Source organism: Zootoca vivipara, chromosome 10 (genome assembly GCF_963506605.1).
Source record: "Zootoca vivipara chromosome 10, rZooViv1.1, whole genome shotgun sequence".
NCBI lineage: Eukaryota > Metazoa > Chordata > Lepidosauria > Squamata > Lacertidae > Zootoca > Zootoca vivipara.
This window is the reverse complement of record NC_083285.1, coordinates 7,986,016-8,004,872: the sequence shown is the minus strand read 5'-3', so window position 1 is coordinate 8,004,872 and position 18,857 is coordinate 7,986,016. Positions and strand designations below refer to the sequence as shown.

General features: G+C 38.3%; 1 protein-coding gene across 1 annotated transcript in view; it reads left to right on the top strand.

The window, feature by feature from the left end:
• Positions 1 to 18,107, top strand: part of LRRK2 (leucine rich repeat kinase 2) — a 75,459-nt gene extending 57,352 nt beyond the window's left edge. Inside the window, exons 32-51 of the mRNA XM_035126473.2 lie at positions 90 to 291; positions 1,239 to 1,327; positions 1,450 to 1,637; positions 1,863 to 2,017; positions 2,941 to 3,087; positions 3,198 to 3,389; positions 4,912 to 5,058; positions 5,460 to 5,560; positions 6,109 to 6,299; positions 6,549 to 6,709; positions 7,741 to 7,911; positions 8,833 to 8,933; positions 9,192 to 9,386; positions 10,768 to 10,961; positions 11,394 to 11,463; positions 12,311 to 12,495; positions 13,972 to 14,124; positions 14,741 to 14,949; positions 15,944 to 16,018; positions 17,541 to 18,107. Coding sequence (XP_034982364.2) covers positions 90 to 291; positions 1,239 to 1,327; positions 1,450 to 1,637; positions 1,863 to 2,017; positions 2,941 to 3,087; positions 3,198 to 3,389; positions 4,912 to 5,058; positions 5,460 to 5,560; positions 6,109 to 6,299; positions 6,549 to 6,709; positions 7,741 to 7,911; positions 8,833 to 8,933; positions 9,192 to 9,386; positions 10,768 to 10,961; positions 11,394 to 11,463; positions 12,311 to 12,495; positions 13,972 to 14,124; positions 14,741 to 14,949; positions 15,944 to 16,018; positions 17,541 to 17,662 — 3,048 coding nt within the window. The 3' untranslated portion in view covers positions 17,663 to 18,107. The remainder of the gene's footprint in view (positions 1 to 89; positions 292 to 1,238; positions 1,328 to 1,449; positions 1,638 to 1,862; positions 2,018 to 2,940; positions 3,088 to 3,197; positions 3,390 to 4,911; positions 5,059 to 5,459; positions 5,561 to 6,108; positions 6,300 to 6,548; positions 6,710 to 7,740; positions 7,912 to 8,832; positions 8,934 to 9,191; positions 9,387 to 10,767; positions 10,962 to 11,393; positions 11,464 to 12,310; positions 12,496 to 13,971; positions 14,125 to 14,740; positions 14,950 to 15,943; positions 16,019 to 17,540) is intronic.
• The last annotated feature ends 750 nt before the right edge of the window (positions 18,108 to 18,857 follow it).

Here is an 18,857-nt window from a genome sequence, read left to right as displayed (position 1 = left end):
AAATCATTTAGTTTTCCAAACCTGAGTAGGGAGGTTTGACCCATCACTAAAGAATTCATAAAAAGGTCTAAAGCGTGTTCGTTCTACAGATCGGAGACCAGCCCGTTGTTGGGCAGCTAATCCCAGACAGCTACTTGGAACTTCAGAAGAGAATTTTAGGGGAATGCAAAAATGTTCCAGCTGAATTTCCTGTGATTGACCACAAGCGGTTGTTAGAATTGGTGCAAGAAAACCAATTGCAGTTGGATGAAAATGAGCTCCCACATGCTGTTCACTTTCTAAATGAATCAGGTAACATGCAGCACCAAAATAATGTTCTTAGCTTTTGCATCCTTTCCACCCTCCCCCACCCTCCATTTTTTCTTATAGCTACCGGTAGATTCCTGTAGACTCATTCCCTTAACTAGGAGAGAGACTACCCTGACTGTATTTGTAGGGAGAATAGATAGGCAAGAAAAAAGGTAAAGATTCCACCCATCACTGCTTCTCTGCAAATGCCTCTCCTTACATTTTAGCAAGTAGAAATGTGTTTGTTGCAACAATATATATTTCTGCCTTTGCTCTAGCATAGTTTTGGTGCATGAGACTTTTTCAAGACAATTTTTTAATGATTGGAAGCCCCTTGCTTACCTTGGAAATGTGCAGTAGTGCCCCAAGATTTTAAACAATCTATCCATGACTGAAAATGTACTCGAAACAAAACAAAAAAATCCTTCCATTATGGCTACCTACCTGTAACTAGAACTATGAAAATGTACTATGTACCTTTCTGTTTATTTATTTCTGCTAAGAACAACACACTTCTAGGTATAAAAGTTTTGATATTGATCTGAAGTAGAATGTCTTCATTCTCTAAAAAAAATAGACAACTGCTGAGATTAGTATTGTTGCATTAGTGAAAATTGTTTTGCAAAAATGGGTATATTAGGAGAAATTTGCACTAAAATGCTGATGAATCTTATTGAAGATCCTTTGAAGAAGATAAAATCACAAGCTGATGTGGAAATGTAAAGAAGTGAACAGAAGATTGGAAAAAATAGAAACCGAAACTGACACATTTCCCCATCCCTAATCCAAACGCACTGTTCCATCAAAATTGTCTTCTTCCTTTAAGATTCAGTGGAGTCTTTTCTCTTGGCCATTCTGAGTCTAACCTACCATAAGAACCAAGCAGCACTAATATCTACAAGTACAATATGTGTTGATTAAAATATTAATTTGTGCTGCTCTTCACCCAGGTGTTTTGCTCCATTTTCAAGATCCGGCACTTCAACTAAGCGACTTGTATTTTGTGGACCCTAAATGGCTATGTAAAATCATGGCACAGGTGAGTTTTCAGATGGTTTTTCTTTTTTTGTGACCAACTGAGTTCACATCGACCTCTTGCCTTCTTGCTTCAGGCCCCACTTTTTTTTTTCAAGAACTTTGAGTTTTGTTTCTTTTCCCTAGATCTTGACAGTGAAGGTTGAAGGCTTTCCTAAGTACCCAAAGGGAATCATAAAGCGTTCCGATGTAGAGAACTTCTTGCTAAAGAAAAGCAAATTTCCTAAGGTTTACATGTGTAAATACTTCAGGCTTCTGGAGAAGTTTCAGATAGCACTGCCACTAGGAGAAGATCAGCTCCTTGTTCCAAGCAGGTAAACAAAATGCTTGAAAGCAGGTGCTGTGTTAAGGAAATGTAGTGTTAGAGCTTCATGACTTGTTTTATCTTTGGTGTTTTTAGACTTGCCCATTAATTGGAACTATGAAGAACACCTGAGAAAGAGACTCTTTGCACATTCTGGCTACTTCTAACTCCTGCTGTCACTATAGGGAAAAAATAAAATCAGAAATATTAAGAACAACTTTACTTTTTCTTCCAGCTTGTCAGATAATAGGCCTGTGATAGAGCTACCACACTGTGAAAACTCTGAAATTATCATTAGGCTGTATGAAATGCCCTATTTTCCCATGGGATTCTGGTCCAGGCTAATCAACAGGTTGCTTGAAGTGTCACCGTTTATTCTTTCAGGAAGAGGTACATTAATTTTCACATGGCTCCATTGTTGCTCTCCTTGGCTAAAACGTGATTAAACATAGGGAGTCTTGAGTGGGAGAGGGGACAGTATCCCAATACAATGTTGAAAGTAACTCAGAACTCTTAATATTGAAATTGCTGACTTCTTTTTGTTTCCTTTAAAAAAGTCTGTTGGGGTTTTTGTATTTTCTGTTTGATTTCTATTATTTTAACATGGCGTTAGTAAGGGGGAAGTAAGCCTATACAGAAAGCCCCAGGTTCAATCCCTAGGATCTCTTATTTAACAGAAATGCCTTTGTTGCTGGAAAATTGCTGCCAAGTCAGGAATAAACAATAAGGAATTAAGTGGTAGTCTGATCCAGTATAAATCAGTATTCTGAACTGGTATAAATCAGATTCCTGATAGTATGTTATTTAAAAAATTACAAATTGGAGTGGACACGGGGGAGGAAAGGTTGAAATAACTGGTGGAGCTACTTCTTTTGCTTACTAATTTTTATTGTGTTATAGTTGAACCCTAGTCTTTGCTGAATCAATATTTCATTATTTCAGTTTAGCTTTCTCAACTGATTCATGAGATGTTATACATGTTGTTATACATGTTCTGAGGCCATACTAACTGCATATTTGCATGTTAGTATGGCCTCAGAACATGTATAACAACATGTATAACATCTCATGAATCAGTTGAGAAAGCTAAACTGAAATAATGAAATATTGATTCAGCAAAGACTAGGGTTCAACTATAACACAATATAGTCTGCAAATATGCAGTTACTTATGTGTTTATGCTTTACACTTTCATGCAGTGATATAAAATCATGGCAATGCATAGGGTAAGAGGTGGCGTGCTTTGTAAAATAACCTGTGCAGACTCACAGCAGGAAAATAGTTTTGCAAAGCCTTTTTTTCTTTCTCTGCAGAACGAGCTCTTCGTCCTAACAGGATGTATTGGAGGCAAGGCATATATCTGAACTGGTCACCTGAAGCCTATTGCCTGGTGGAATCAGCAGTTTTTGAAAACAACCCAAACAGTTTCCTCAAAATTACTGTGCCTTCTTGCAGAAAAGGTTAAACTTATATCAGAGTGAATATTTTGGGGAGGAGAATGCTGTTGGGTTTGCACTTTGCAGCTGTAGCACACCACGGTCCGAATAACATTTTCTTGACTCTCATTCAGGTTGCATCCTCTTGGGGCAAGTTGTTGATCACATTGATTCTCTTATGGAAGAATGGTTTCCAGGCTTGTTAGAAGTGGATGTTTGTGGTGAAGGAGAAACACTCTTGAAAAAATGGGCTTTGTATAGCTTTGAGGATGGTGAGGAGCACCAGCAAATATTACTTGATGAGCTTCTGAAAAGAGCAGAAGAAGGTATCTAGTGCTTTAACAAAGCTATCCTAAAATACCTTTTCAGTGTGCAAATAAATGTATATCTGTTCTCATCAATATATTCGTATTTTTAACACAGATAACCTAATTCACAGGTGGGGGGACCTTCAGCCTGGGAGGCATGATTTAGGACCACCAAGGATCCCAATTTGGTCATGAGGCTGTTTTCCCCAAGTCCCACCCAGATGCCCCACACCTGACATCGTTTGATATCAGGCATGGAGTTTATGCAGCCATGGCTGCAAAAGAACTATTGTGAACATAACAGTGCACTCCCAATTGCTCCTCTGCAAGCAAAACTTGCATTGGGTGCCAAATACAAGGCACACTGCGATTGGTTCCACTCAGGAGCCTCCCAAGTGCCACCAATCCATCAGTGGCACAACTTCGTTTTTGTACTGAATTTAAATTCAGCACTGAATGCAAACACCACTGAGATCAGCTGCACTCAGGAACTCCTGATCAACTTCATCCTGGATGGTAAACTCCAAACAGCTTCTGTTAACTGCCAGTACAAATATAATACGTACTGCAGCTCTGGATATCATTAGATTTATCACTTCAGTGGTTTCTGTATACTTCTATCCGTTGGCAGAGAAGCTCTCAGCTCCCATGATGTACAGTGTTGCATTACACAAATACATACGGTATACCTACAGCTATAAGCCAAGATTTTGCATCTTCCAAAATAACAGAAGTTTCACAGTGGTAATAAGCAGTTTGAGTTGATCTTTCTAGTTACAGAAACCCTCTGTCCAGAGGACCTTTAACAACAGATCAGTGTTTTCGTTTTATGCTTCACAACAAATGCTGCCATTTAACCTCTTTAAATTAAGGTTACCAGATTTTTTTCAATGAATCCGGGAACACTTCAACTTCCTACTAAATAGATGGATTTTGTCAGGGGACTGATTTGTAAATATGGGGACTGTCCCCGGGAAATGGGGACGTCTGGTAACCTTACTTTAAATACATGGCACTTATTATTCAAAGGTACATAGAATTTAATATGTATTAGGAGTAGTGATGCATGGAATAATGGATACACTGTTTTATTTCTGTAAGAAGTACCATGAGTATTTGCAGGTGCCAGGCCCTGAGCACAGCAAGGAGTTGCAGAACCAGGCCCTTACTGTGCTTGTTTTGGGGGAGTTGGGTGCAGCCTGGCAGGTGTGGCCAGATCAGGAGATGTATTTTTCCCCTGGTTCTTTGCCACAGCAACATGGTTTATTCCCAGCTGTTGCCAGTTCCTGCTTTTGCTCCTGATCCTGCTTCATTTCCTGATCTAGTTCCTGATCCTGCTTCAGTGCTCCTGGCCTTGCTCCAGTTCCTTCTCCTCCAGTTTCTGTTCCATCAAGTTTCATCCTCCATTGAACTGCTACCATTGTTACCATTTATACCCTGGTCCCGGCGTGTCGGGTCTGGACTGCTGCTGCCAACGACCCAGACCGTGACAATCTCTTTGTTCAATCTTTTGTATTTCTGTTTCTCTTTATCCATATAGGTGACCTCTTGGTGAATCCAGATCAGCCAAAATGTACCATTGCAATTGCCCAAATTGCCCCAGACCTGATACTGGCTGATTTACCTAGAAATATAATGTTGAAAAATGAGGAACTAGTATTTTGCCAAACACCAGAATTTCTTCTAGGTAACTATTATTGTTGCTATAGCTGTGAGACTGCCAGCTTGTATAATTTTCCAAATTGGTATACATTCCTTGAATCAGGAGGGGCATACTTTTATGAGAGCGGGGCTATTGGCACTGAACACCCTGATGTAACCTTGTACATAACATTTTAACATCCATTAATATCCTATTTTATTCTGAGTTGGATAAAATAGATTAACTGTGCAAATAGATTGATAAATTATATGAGGCCTAATTTAACTTGTTCATTGACCAGTTCTCGAAAAGTATAGGGAGCACCTATATTGTAGAAAATACAAAAATGAAATTTTTTTATATTTTAAAGAACAGGCCCTGGCAAATTCGGGATGGATTACAGTTTATATATTTTTAACATTGTGTTCTATTTTCTTTCGGGAAAGGTGATGGTGGATTTGGATCTGTATACCGTGCTTCTTACAGTGGAAATGAGGCAGCTGTAAAGATTTTTAATAAGCACACATCTCTTAGACTTCTAAGACAAGTAAGTCTTTGAAGAGCTTGTTTGGGAGAAGCACCCATTTCGAAGGTTTCAGCAGCTTAAAAGAAGAAAAACTTACTTTCTAAATATTGTGAACCACTTTTTGAATGCTTTGGGGGACTGGGTGAACAATTTAAATCCAGATAAGACAGTACTGGTAGTTGGGGAAACTGGTTATCCCCAGGTTTTTGTGTCCCAGGGTTATTTTTGTGTTTTTTATGTTTATATTTTAATTGCTTGTGCTTGGCCATATTGGATTTCCTTTGTAAAAGAAATGGGGGCTATTAATATTTGAATTATCTTAACTTTTAAGAATTTGTGTTTCTGGCTTATGGGGAAGTTATTACAAGTTAACACAATAACTTGTCATATAATGTTGGCAAGGTAGAGATTTAGAAGCCCTTCCCAAATTGTTTTCTGACACTTTGTGCATACAAGATAGAGCTGGCTCCAATAATCTATTTGACCTCCCACCCACCTGAGCATAGAACTGCCACTGAAAAACCAGTGCTTGTGCTTCTGTTGTTTCATTTTAATTTTACTGTTTCTAGGAACTTGCAGTGCTTTGCCATCTTCATCACCCTAGTTTAGTGCTCTTGCTGGCTGCCGCAGTGCGTCCCCGAATGCTTGTCATGGAATTAGCACCAAAAGGGTCTCTAGATCGATTGCTTCAACAAGACAATGCCAGTCTAACTAGAACACTCCAGCACAGGATAGCTCTACATGTAGCCGATGGCTTAAGGTAAAACTATCTTTAAATGTTTGTTTCAGCACAAAAAAATCAAAATGGATTTTTTTCCCCATTGGAATACATGTTTCTGAATATTCTATTTCTGCTAAATAATTTTCACTTATTCTAATGGATTTCTTAAATTTGATAAATCTGAAGTGTTGTGCACTCTGACAAAACATCTATGAGTAGATGTTTTGAAACTGCCTTGACTGGCACTACCTCTCATTTTCAATATTTCCAATACATTTTTTTTTACAGGTATCTGCATTCAGCAATGATAATCTACCGTGATCTAAAGCCCCACAATGTGCTTCTCTTTACACTGTATCCCAATTCAGCAGTCATTGCAAAGATTGCTGATTATGGTATCGCCCAGTATTGCTGTAGAATGGGGATAAAAACGTCTGAGGGCACACCAGGTATGAAGGACTTCATGTTTAATCAAATCAAGGTATCGCATGAATCTGTTGTAGTGTAACAAGGTTAACATCATTTGAGAAATGCAAGTTAGAAGAACTAAATTTTCCAAAGCCAGTGACCAGCCTGACTCTCCCCATCCTAAGGGGAAATGGCTTTAAAGTAAACGATTACTCTTTTCCATTTGGGAACACAGGGTTACCTCCTGTTTCCTAGAACTCTGTCAGGGTCCTGCAGGTAGTGATGGCAATTTTTCATCTTCATAATCCTTTCCTTGAACATACACGATTGCTTCTTTTCCTATGTCAGAATATGTTTCTGTATCCTATGTCAGGATACAGAGATACAGAATAAGATGTTTCAACATGCGTTATTTTAATAAGATTGCTTGGAGTACAATCCTAGTCATGTCTACTCATAAATAAGTTCCATTGGGTTAAGTGGTGCTTACTCTCGGGTAAGTAGTGGTGGGGTTGCAGCTTAAAACAGGCACAGAATCTTTATTGAATTTGAAAAAAGATATGCTTTGCATGCAGAAGGTCCCATGTTTAATCCCATGCATATCCTGATTTGGCTGGGGGAATCCCCTGACTTGAGAGCCATTCAGTGTAAACACTACTGAGCTAGATAGACTAATGGTCTGACTTGGTATAAGATTTTCATATTGCATTAGTATGGGACAGCCTCTCGTGGCCAAAGGTTTCAATTTACCTTTTTGGGGTTGTTGCTTGTTGACTCCATAGCCAGCTGGGTATGAGAGCCTGTGTATAAAGTCTTTCAGTGACTTTCTTATTCTCCTTTGTATATTATGCTTCTGTGGAAAGAGAGATGGACTGAGTGTAAGAGATGGTTTTTCTTATTAACGTTCATGATTGCTTTCTGAAAGCTCTTGGCTCATTTTAGGCCCAAAATAGTTGGTGTTCGTGTGAAGTTTCTTATGCCGCTTAACATGAGATTTCTAAATTAAAACAACAAATACAGCAACTGCATGGTAAGAAGCATAACAATTAATGACTTGGATATTATTTTTTAGGCTTCAGAGCGCCAGAAGTTGCAAGAGGAAATGTTATTTACAATCAGCAAGCTGATGTTTATTCATTTGGCTTGCTCCTGTATGACATTTTAACAGCTGGTGGGAGAATATCAGAAGGCATGAAATTTCCTAATGAATTTGATGACTTAGCTATCCATGGAAAATTGCCAGGTATGTTTACTTTTCCTAGTGTTCAGTACTGTACAGTGGTTGTTGCATGAGCAGTAGACAGTACTGAAAGCCAAAAAGGCAGAAGGGGAAAGGTTTGGAATAAAGATATCAAGTGGCCTGGAAACTGGAGGCACTGCAAATATTCAGTGCACAGTGTTCTATTAAAACCAACAGAAATTCAGGGCAGCTAATATTATCTGGCTCAACCCCTGCCGTGTAGGTTTACAGAATACACAGTGCCTCCTTAGTTATGTTGATATAATCAGGTTGTTCACTGGTAGTTTATTTTTCATTATTTAATGTCCTTCTCATATAAGATGGTATGTAGGACATTATGTGTATTATGTGTGCACACAATTCTGCATGGGTGTGGGTGGTCCATTTTAACATTAAAGCAAAGTTAAGGAAATACTTGTGTTAGCAACAAATATTTACACTGAAGAGAACAAGGTTACATAACACTGTTAAATAACAGTGTACCATCCACTGCTTGGAGTTCATGAGTCAGGGCCAATATTTTAAAATTTGTAATTTGGTTTAATTCTCTGTGTCTTGATGCTGAGAGTAAATTTTGGGCTCTTCTGTGAAAGAACCAAGACTTAGCAAAAAGAAACACAACCTCGTCTTATACACAGAAAAATATGGTACATGGGAGAGATGGACATTCTTTTCAAACCCATTTTGACTGAAGGAATTCTTGCAGTAAGCAAGAATTTAAAAGCAATTGATTTTACTATTAAAAAGGTAAAGGACCCTTGGACGGCTTTTCAGGCCGAGAGAGCTGGTGTTTGTCCACAGAAAGCTTTCCGGGTCATGTGGCCAGCATGACTAAACCACTTCTGGTGCTCAGAGGACTGTATACTGAACACTGGTCTATGTAGTTCTTTTTCTTCATCTGAAACTTAAAAACTTAAATTCTAGATCCTGTCAAAGAATATAGCTGCACCCCCTGGCCAGAAGTTGAAGATTTAATTAAGAAGTGTTTGAAAGAAAATCCTCAGGAAAGACCTACATCTGCTCAGGTAGGCATTTGCTGTGGATTATGTGTTTATAAGTTTCCATCTGTCTCTCAATTACATTATTAATGGAAAAGACCATCTGATCTGATGCATAAATGAATGTGTCATTAAATGCCTTTCTAAACAATATATGCAGTATTGGCAGTGCATTTTATTACTATACGATTAATCTTTACATTCTGTGGTGTAAGGAACTTAATGTATAAAGGAATTCAGAAGGAGCCATTACTCACTGTTGCTACTAATGTGGTATTTCTGCAGGTTTATGATATTTTGAATTCCGCAGAACTTGTCTGCTTGATGAGATACATCTCAGTACCCTCTCCTTTTGGAGCAGATTGCATGGTTGCTACAAATCCAAGTTGTAAGAAGACAGGAATCTGGATAGGTAGTGGAAACTTAGAAGCAGCACAGATCTCATTTATTGATTTAAATTCAGATGGACACAGGTGTCAGGTAGGTGTAAAAGCTGGTGCTTAATACAAATGCTGGTAGATGCAGTCCTGGTAGATGCAGTACTTATATAATAAACTTCATGCTTTAATTAGTAGAATCCCAAAGGGCAATTAATTCAGCCTGTATATATACCTGCATGCTGTAGAAAGGTTTGTTTTGTTTTGCATTTTGTAATGGAGATTTCTTTTACATCTCAGATCTATCAGTCTCATAATAGCATTCAATTACATACTCAATTGGTAGAGGAACAATAATTGTTACTATAGCTGTTACAGTTTTCAATGTTAGCCTAGCAACAGTGAGTCTTATCTTTTAAACCTCTTTATGTGTAAATAAGTGCTATAATCTTACAGGCAAATAAAACATTAAATAAAAATGTATGGAAGGAACCCTGACTTTAGAAAAAAGAATAATAAAATGCAACATTAAGAGGCTTCAGCCTTTGGGGTGTGTTTTTTAATTGTTGAGGAGAGAAAAAGGGCAGCCCAAATGAGATGATAGGAGGCAGGCCCCATATGGCTTTTCGCTGGAATGAGGTCAGGGCCCTGAACAGGAACAAGGGTTTTGGTTCAAAATAAAAGGAGTGTTTCAGGACCACGGTCAGCAGTCATGCAGGAGAGCCTAGTATTCAGGTGGTAGGCTTTTCACGCTGCTGGGACTTGGCCAGCGGAAGCTGTGCAGGGCTCTCTTGGTCCTCAGAGGAGACGGCAATCCATCAGCCTTCATAGATAAAAGGCACCTGCCCTGTGGAACACCCTTCCATCAGATGTCAAGGAAATAAGCAGTTATCCTAAGGCAGCCCTGTTTATGGATGTTTTTAATATTTAATGCTGTTTTGTTTTAATACTCGATTGGGAGCCCCCCAGAGTGGCTGGGGAGACTCAGCCAGATGGGTGGGGTACTAATAATAATAATAATAATAATAAATTATTATTATTATTATTATTATTATTATTATTATTATTATTATTATTATTATACCCCTGAAGGCTGCATGTAGAATCTGGTGTTTTGTAGGCTTACTCAGGATGGTCCCAGTGAGTGGATTCATTTCCCCCTTGGACACTCAGGAATCCAGGTTCATTACTACTATGAGTAGAGGAAGGGCAGCAGGGAACTGGTAACTTAATCTTTGCTCCTTAATGTTCAGAGAAAGGGAAAGTGCACCCGACCAGTTGTCCTTAGAGAAAAAGAAGCATTTACATGTTCCATAGCCCCATGGTAGCTACTAATTTTGGAAAGATAAAGTAGTCAGTCGGATGGATCTTTTTCTAGAAGTTTCAGTTCAAGGGAATTGGTATAATAAAAAGATAATAATAGTATTAACATGTGTTTATGGAATTGTGTCCAGATGTTTACTATATATATTGTTCCCCACCAGGAAATTGCAGATAACAGAGTATTGTATATGGCCTTGGTAACACTTTCTGCAGAGGAGGAGAACTGGATAGTAGCAGGAACTCATTCTGGTTGTTTGTGGGTCTTTCACGCAGAAGAGGAGAAGCCCAGGCACCAACTTCAGAAGATGTCTGATTCTGTCACATGTCTTTACTGCTACTCTTATGCAAAGCAAAAGTACAGTATGGTTGTATCTAAGTATAGATGAAATTTCATAATTGATTTATAGTTTTAGGACAGTCTGTTAGAAAAAAGAAATCCACCCGGAAATAATTTTACATACCTGTGCAACTCATACCTACATATTCAAATGGCTTAAATGGGTGTTGTGAGAATTATTATCGCCTTTGTGCAGGTGTCCAATTGCAATATTACTTGAAGGGTAGACTTTTAAAAAATGAAGTTGAATGCATTTTGATTTGTGCTTCCAATCATAATACTGCACACGTATATTGGTGCATCTCACTAAAAATTATGCATGTGTAATGGTTCATTTAGTATGCAGTGAACAGTTATTTCTATAAGAATCATGCAGTGGTTTAGTAAGATATATATATATGATCAGTTTATTTCAATGATATTCTTGCAAAATTCCCTGTTTCATTTCAGCAAACAGAACTATTTTTGTGCTGGTACAGCTGATGGACAGCTAGCGGTTTTTAAAGACACAGCAATAAAGGTACATCTGCAGCACTATCTTCCAATAATTCTGCAGCAATGAAACACATACATAGTTTTTGATGCACTTCCCCCTTTTCATTTCTGCTGAAAGGTTAGAGGTCTTTCTAAAACTCTCTGACAGCAGATATCAGCAGAAATATCACTGAACAGGGAAGCTACATAAAGGCCCCTTTCACACATTATGGTAAGCCATAGCCTAAAATAAATAATGGGTTACCACAAATGAGCAGTGGGCTGGTGCACCATGATCAAATCATGGCCAACCTGCTCTTCTCTTTGCTTATAAATATAGTAAACTCTACAGGATTTATGATTCATTTTAATCAAAATCCATTTTATAAACAATGTTAAATTCATTTATAGCATTACAGAAGAATTGTGGATCATACACAATGAGTTTCATTCCTTCACTAGTCATGTTTCCCTCTTCAACAATTGTGTCTCCTCATATTTTCTCATTTTCCATAAGGCTTATGAATGCACCTTGGTTCATATTTAAGTTGTTTATGCTTAGATATTTTAGATTCTGCATATCATGTAAATGGTATCCCAGTATTTTTTTAAATGTAATTATTTTTAGGTTTCAAACAGATTTTATATATGTATGTAGTTTTAATTTTATCAGTGTTTAATTGTTTTTAATGATTGTTCCCCCTATATTTTTAGCAGTTCTTAATTTTATTTGTAAGCTGCTTTGAGTACTACCAGGGGGAAAGGGTATTTTATTATTGTTGTTAGTGTTGAATGACCATGCAACAACATTTAAAGTTATGTATATCAGCAGGTACTGGTGTTTTATTCATGCCTGGAGATTTTCTCACCAATGTTTTTTGCTATATTTCCAGTGCAAAGATGCTGCACCTTTGAAGATTTTACAACTTGGAAACCGCAGCACCCCACTTATGTGCTTAAGAGAATCTGTTTATTCATGTGAAAAAAATACAATCTGGGGAGGCTGTGGAACAAAGATTATATCATTTTCTAATGACTTCTGCATCCAAAAAATCATTGAGACAAAAACAAGCCAAATGTAAGTTCATTTGTTTTAATTTTAACTACATGCCTTTGTCTCTTCTGGTTGTGTTCTTTAAAATACATCATTTATTCTTTAAGTATCTTGCTTTTCTTTTTGACTGGTACTTCTCTTTACAGTTACCTTATCTGCATCTTTTTGGTGGAATGAGGAGAATAAGATTCTCCTCGACCAATCATGAGAAACCTTATTTGGCCTTATCACTTGTAAAATATAAATTGTGTGATAAGGTTAAGCAAACTGTTTACAGTTTCCAAACAAATGCTGAGTGTCTTATATTCATATGACTGAGGGTCAGGGAGTCCCAAGTACTTTCACGCTTGCATAAATACTACACACCTTTTTCAGGTGTATTTGTTTCCACTTATTTCTATCATGCTGATCCATGTGTATTTCTTATAAACACCCTGGAATACATCTTGGTGTGAACTCCCACTGCTTTTTCCTTGTGATCTTTGGATGCTCAGAAGCTGATCTGAACAAATCCTTGGATGTCATGGAGGTAGTCTTAAGTGACGTCATTTGGCAATAAATCAAGCCCTCATTGAGCATGTATAAATGTTTGCACATTATCTGCACGTATCTACATCAGAGGTGGTCATGTGATACCCTCCAGATGTTGTTGAACTCCTAACTCTCATTGGCCCCAGCCAGCATTTTCACTGTGAAAGGATTATAGGAGTTGCATACCCTTCAACGTACAGATACTAGGCTGGGTATAGAACCATGGTTTCCAACATGGGGCATATGCCCCACAGGGGGGCAATTTGATTTTTAAGGGGGCAATTTGAGAATGAGTTATTAACAGTTAATGGCCTTTTAGTCTTCCCTCATGTGAATAGGAGTTCACTTTTTGAATAATAATAATACAGTAATTATATGTCACAGGGGGGCATCAGGATTTTAGAAATGCTTAGGTGTGGCATGGCCAATAAAAGGTTGGGAACCACTGGCATAGAACATCAAGTACACCACAACAGAGCAATGAAATTCAGAGCAAAGGCAGCTCAAAAAGCAGAGGAGGCTAAACAGCCATCAGCTTAACCATCAACTTTTTTGGGGGGGGGGGTTAATTTGGCACTAGAGTGATGACAATATTGATGCCAGTCAGACTTGTAGGAGGAGGGCATTCCACATTTGAAGTGCCACCACAGAGAAGGCTTTTAGTTTGGACACAGATTAAATTCAAGCATGTAGCCACTGAGGATAACTGCGAATATTGGCCAGTACCCAGAGATTTCTGTGTAGGAGCAGAAAGTACTTACCTGTGTGAGCTGCTGCTGGGATCCTCTCCCACTGTGGCACACATTTTTTTGAAGGCAGGTAGGCCTTTGGATCTAGGTTATTGCGGGGATGGGAGGAGTCCACTGAGCTTTTCAGAGGTGTCTACTGTTAACTTCCCATCTTTGCAAACACATGTTATATGTTCTGTACCATCATACATCATACTGATTTTTCTTTTCTACCCCTCAGATTATGCCATAAGGCTCACAGTGATGCCAATATCATTTCAATAGCAGTAGACAAATCCATCTACCTGGCAAAGAAAAATAGCTATTTTGTGGAAATTTGGGATAAAAAGACAGAGAAGCTTTGTGAACTAATCGATTGCATGCATTTTCTAAAGTAAGTGTTTGATATTTTGTGTACAGCTGTCACAGAGAAATCAGGGATATCATGGGTGGTTAAGCTGATTTTTAAAATGCATTCCACAAGCGAAGCTTTAATAGTAATAAATAAATAAATAAATAAATAAAAAGGCTTCTAGATGACCTGTTTGTCCTGATTGCACAGAGGTTATACAGTGTGGTAGTTATTTGATACATTCCTATGCTTTTCCCCATCATTTTTTTACTGTAATATATTTGCCCATTTAAAGTGGATTTGTAGTGCAGTAGAGATTTTGCTATGTATTACAATGCACAAACTTTTCGTGTAGGTTTATTATGAAGGTACACTTTATTGCAGGAAGCACATATGTTGGCAACTACCGGTACTCAAACTGGGCAGTTGTTCTGACAGGCAGGAAGTGGCCAGAGATTGCTAGGTGTCTGCTTTTAGTATTCTAAAAGATAGTGCAAAGAGAGAATAGGAAGTTGGTGTAGCTTAAAGCATTTCTTTCTGTCCTTCAGTTAAACAAATGGCCACTTAATGAGATGTTTATGTGAAAATATACGGGGAAACAAAAGGAAAGGCATGATCCATTGCAACTTTAACATACAATGGTATCATATTGTTTTAGAGAAGAGGTGCCAAACCTGAATAAAGAATCAAAACAAGAAGTTGCTATTTTGGGAAGAGTGAAGAGCCTCTGCCTGCAGAAGAATACAGCCCTTTGGATTGGCACAGGGGGAGGACATATCTTATTGCTTGACCTCTCAACTCGTCGGCCCATAAGAATAATAAGGGATTTCTGTGATTCTGTTAGATTCATGATGACAGCCCAATTCGGTAAGTGAAGGCTTCACAGGAAATCATCATGGTCCCAGGAATGAAATGTATTTATGTATGGCTTATCCTGTGCGTCCTTCAAGGAACTGAGCACACATGTTTACCATTTTCATTTGTACTTTACACACATATGTGTGTAGTTTTTAACATCTGATCCATGACCATATTGAACCATTTCAAAAATATCGAAGCAAATCTACCCTCAGATATACCTTTTCCACTAACCTCTATTATTAAAATTAATATGTGTTAGTTGAGCAAGACCACGTTGCTTGTGGGAAACACATCTGTAGTATTCAGTTCCCAAGTTAGATATTAATAAAAACCTTTTTCATTGCTCTACCCACATGATTCCTACAGTGTCATCCTATACATGTCTCTTCGAAAGTAAGTATTGTTTTCAGTGGAACTTACTCCCGGGTAAGTGTTTAGATTCAAAGCGAAAAATCTGAACATTAACTGCAGTTGGTAAGGCTTACTATGGCTTGCTGCATGAGCTGAAAGTCGAGCTCCAAAGTCTCCTGCTCTTGATTGTAAAAACTTGAGTATGGAATTTAGAGCAATAGTACTATTTGTCATAATTCTATAATATGTGCTGTAGTTTATTTTTGTCCTCTGCACTTTCCTGATTGTTTATTTTCTTGGCAACCTTCCTCAAGTGCAATCTTAAATTATAATACTTCGTCAAAGTACAGGGTCTGAATATAAAGAAGCCTCAGTTAGCTTCTACTTACACAAAGAAACTTTCCTGCTTTCCTCCAAAAACCCTGTCAAAGGTTTGAGGGTAGCATTAGAGACTACAGTCAAAGGGATAGGACAATCCCTGCCCGCTGCTGCTGCCGCCAATGCATGCATTGAGGTACTTTCCATTTGCACACAGAGGGTGGGGCTGGATCCAAGCCGATGTACTTTTAATACTGAAACTGTTTCGTTACAAATTAAAGTTTAACTTTGAATACTGGATTATATCTTTCTTTTGTTTGTTTGGTAAAAGGGAGCCTGAAGAATGTAGTTCTGGTGTTGGGCTACTGCCATAAAGGTGAAAGCAAAGACAGCAAATACGCCACAGGTAAGGATTAGTGCCTTCTGTTTTAAACATTTTAAAGGGAATCTGTACAGCTTTTATGAGATCATGCCATGATAATATTTTCATCGCTGTTTATTCAGTCTTCTGTTCCTGCTGACTCTTGGCAGGTTTATGTTACACAGCGTCAATCATACACAACAGAATGCTATAATACACAATAGAAAGCCCCACATAGTCTTTCCGGGGACCATTTCCGTCTACCCCAAGTTTAAATGTGCCACATAGCATGCTGATTAACTAGGAGTGCAGTCCTTTGCAGACTTAAATAAGTTCCATGGGACTTATTTCCAGATAAGTGTGTAGGATTGCAGTTTATTGCTCAACTTGCTGACTAAAGCATTCTGACTGATGGCTATTGTTAGGTCCACCAGTCAAAGACCAAGGTCCAGTTCAGAAGTAATGGGAAACCTTGGTTTTCTGTTGTGAAGCACAATTGTGCAGGGCTCTTCATACATGTTTCCCTGCTCTTTAATGAATTAAAAAACGGGATCTAAAGCTCTCAATTCTGCTTTGAAACTTATCTCAGTTCTTGATTATGTCCAAATTCAGACTTTGTTTATAAAAGGCACATAACAGGAGACTGTGGTTTTCCATTATGTTTGAATAAAGAACCACCTACAGTATAAAGCTCCCCTGTCAGGCTGTAGGTCCGTCCAGCCCAGAACTTGGCTTGCCCTTGTCTGAATATTGTGATGCAGTTCATGTAAGCATGCAAAATGCACATTTAAATAATTGCTTTGAGAAGATTTTAATTTAAATGTTCATAAATTAATGCGAAAATCAAATGGAATTGTGGGTAAAAGCACGCAAAAGTGATACAGGCCAGAAATGCAGATTTGCCCATTGCTGTTCCCAGGCCTCGGGAGGCAGAGGTCTTTCCTACCTTCTGCATGCAACCACGTAAAAGGCTGGATCTTTCTGGTTAAAAGTCAGGACTTTTCTCATGTGAGGCAACCATGAGAACTATTTCACTTACAGATACCATAGAACTCTGAGATCAGGAATCCCACTCACGTGTGGGTCTCGTATATGCAAGGTTTTCCTTTCTTAACCAGACTGATGAAAAATAAGCTTGGAGATAAATGTTGCCCACATGAATCTGCTGTCATTATGGCTGGCTTGTCCCTTTCTCACACTTGGGCTACATATACACCATATATTTGAAGCTCATGAATTCTCCCAAAGGATCCTGGGAACTGTGGTTTGCCTATCTACATTTCCCAGCACTCTTTGCAAACTACTGTATCCAGGATTTTTTACAAGACTGAGGCTGTGTACACACCGTACATTTAAAGCACATATTGCTAGCCATTAGCAGAGCAATCCTATGCCTGTTTACTCAGGAGTAAGTCCACTTTTCCCCCAGTTGTGTGCATAGGATTTCCGCCCAAGTGATGGTTTCAGCTCCCATTAAAAAAAAAAAGTTGCCCAACAGCTGAAAAAATGCTTGAGATATTTTTCCTATTTAATATCTTCAACCATATTTTCCTCAATTTGTTCACAGGAATACAGTCATGTCTGACTGTATGGGACATTAATCTGCCACATGAAGTACAAAACCTGAGAAAACATATTGAGCTGAGACAAGAGTTAGCAGAAAAAATGAAGAGCATTTCTTTGGATTAACTGGCTATGAAAACACTTATCTCACTGTGCTCATATGGGAGGGTTCTGTGCTAGCTCCATTGAAATATGCAGTGTCAATATTTCTCAGAATGCATCAGCATCAGTTTTGTTGAAAATATGGAGAATATTATTGACTGGGCAGTGCCTTAATTTTCCAGTGGTGAAAGGTAGGTAGGAAACCCAGCTGTAACCTATAACCTGAACTTCTTTCATCTGGTTTTCAATGTCTTTTATACCACTCCATGTTTAGAGTAATTCCACTATCCCATGCTGTATTTATGTATGTATATTTAATCAAGTGATATTTTTATACTTTGTAACTTTTTGAAGCATTATGATATAAATAAAGGCATGTTATAGAGCAATGCATCTATTTAAATATAGGAAGTCAAACAGTCTGCCTTTGCTTTGATTAAAAAAAAACCCTACTCATCTAAACATACGGTTTTGTATGTTTGCATTTGCATACCTGAATGCTGAGGTCCAGATCCTGTTTGATTGCTGTTTCAGGCATTATGTTAAATATTCAGATATTAAGTACCTTGCAGTATAATCATGCAATGGAACTTAGCTCTTTGCTTTTCCTAAATATATAGGGTGGAATCCAAATAAGTCGTACTCGAAGTACACTCATTCAAATTGATGGATACTTCCATTGATTTCTGTGGGTCTGCTCTGACTATAACTTAGTCAGGATATAAGACGGTTGCTGATGACCCGAATGGGTTTGGTTAGAACCCTCTTCACACGACGGAGGCAGGAGAGGAAAAACTCCATGAATGGAGTGATGGCTCCTTACAGGATGAGTAAGTTGCCACTCGAATGTGTCCAGAATCTTAACTTTACAACTCTGTTCCACAAGGTCATGTCTACTTTAGGTTTGGCTTTGCAGAAAGACAAGTCTGCTGAGGCCTCAACTACTAGTGATATTTCTTTACTGACTGATAGCCGATGACAGGCCATTTATATTAAAGAGGGTGGCTAAGACTGAGCTGGATGTTCCTCTGCAGTTTAGAAAGGGCACCAATTTGGCAGATAATATTTATTTTCTGGAGACAGATTTCATGGCTTATATTAAGACTCTGTGGACTGTCCTGTTGCCATTCTTTTCTCTTGCAATTTATTGCCTCAGGAAGTTGATGCGCAACTGAAGAATATGATGAATAGGCATTTGGATTTTGCCTTGCGTAAGGTA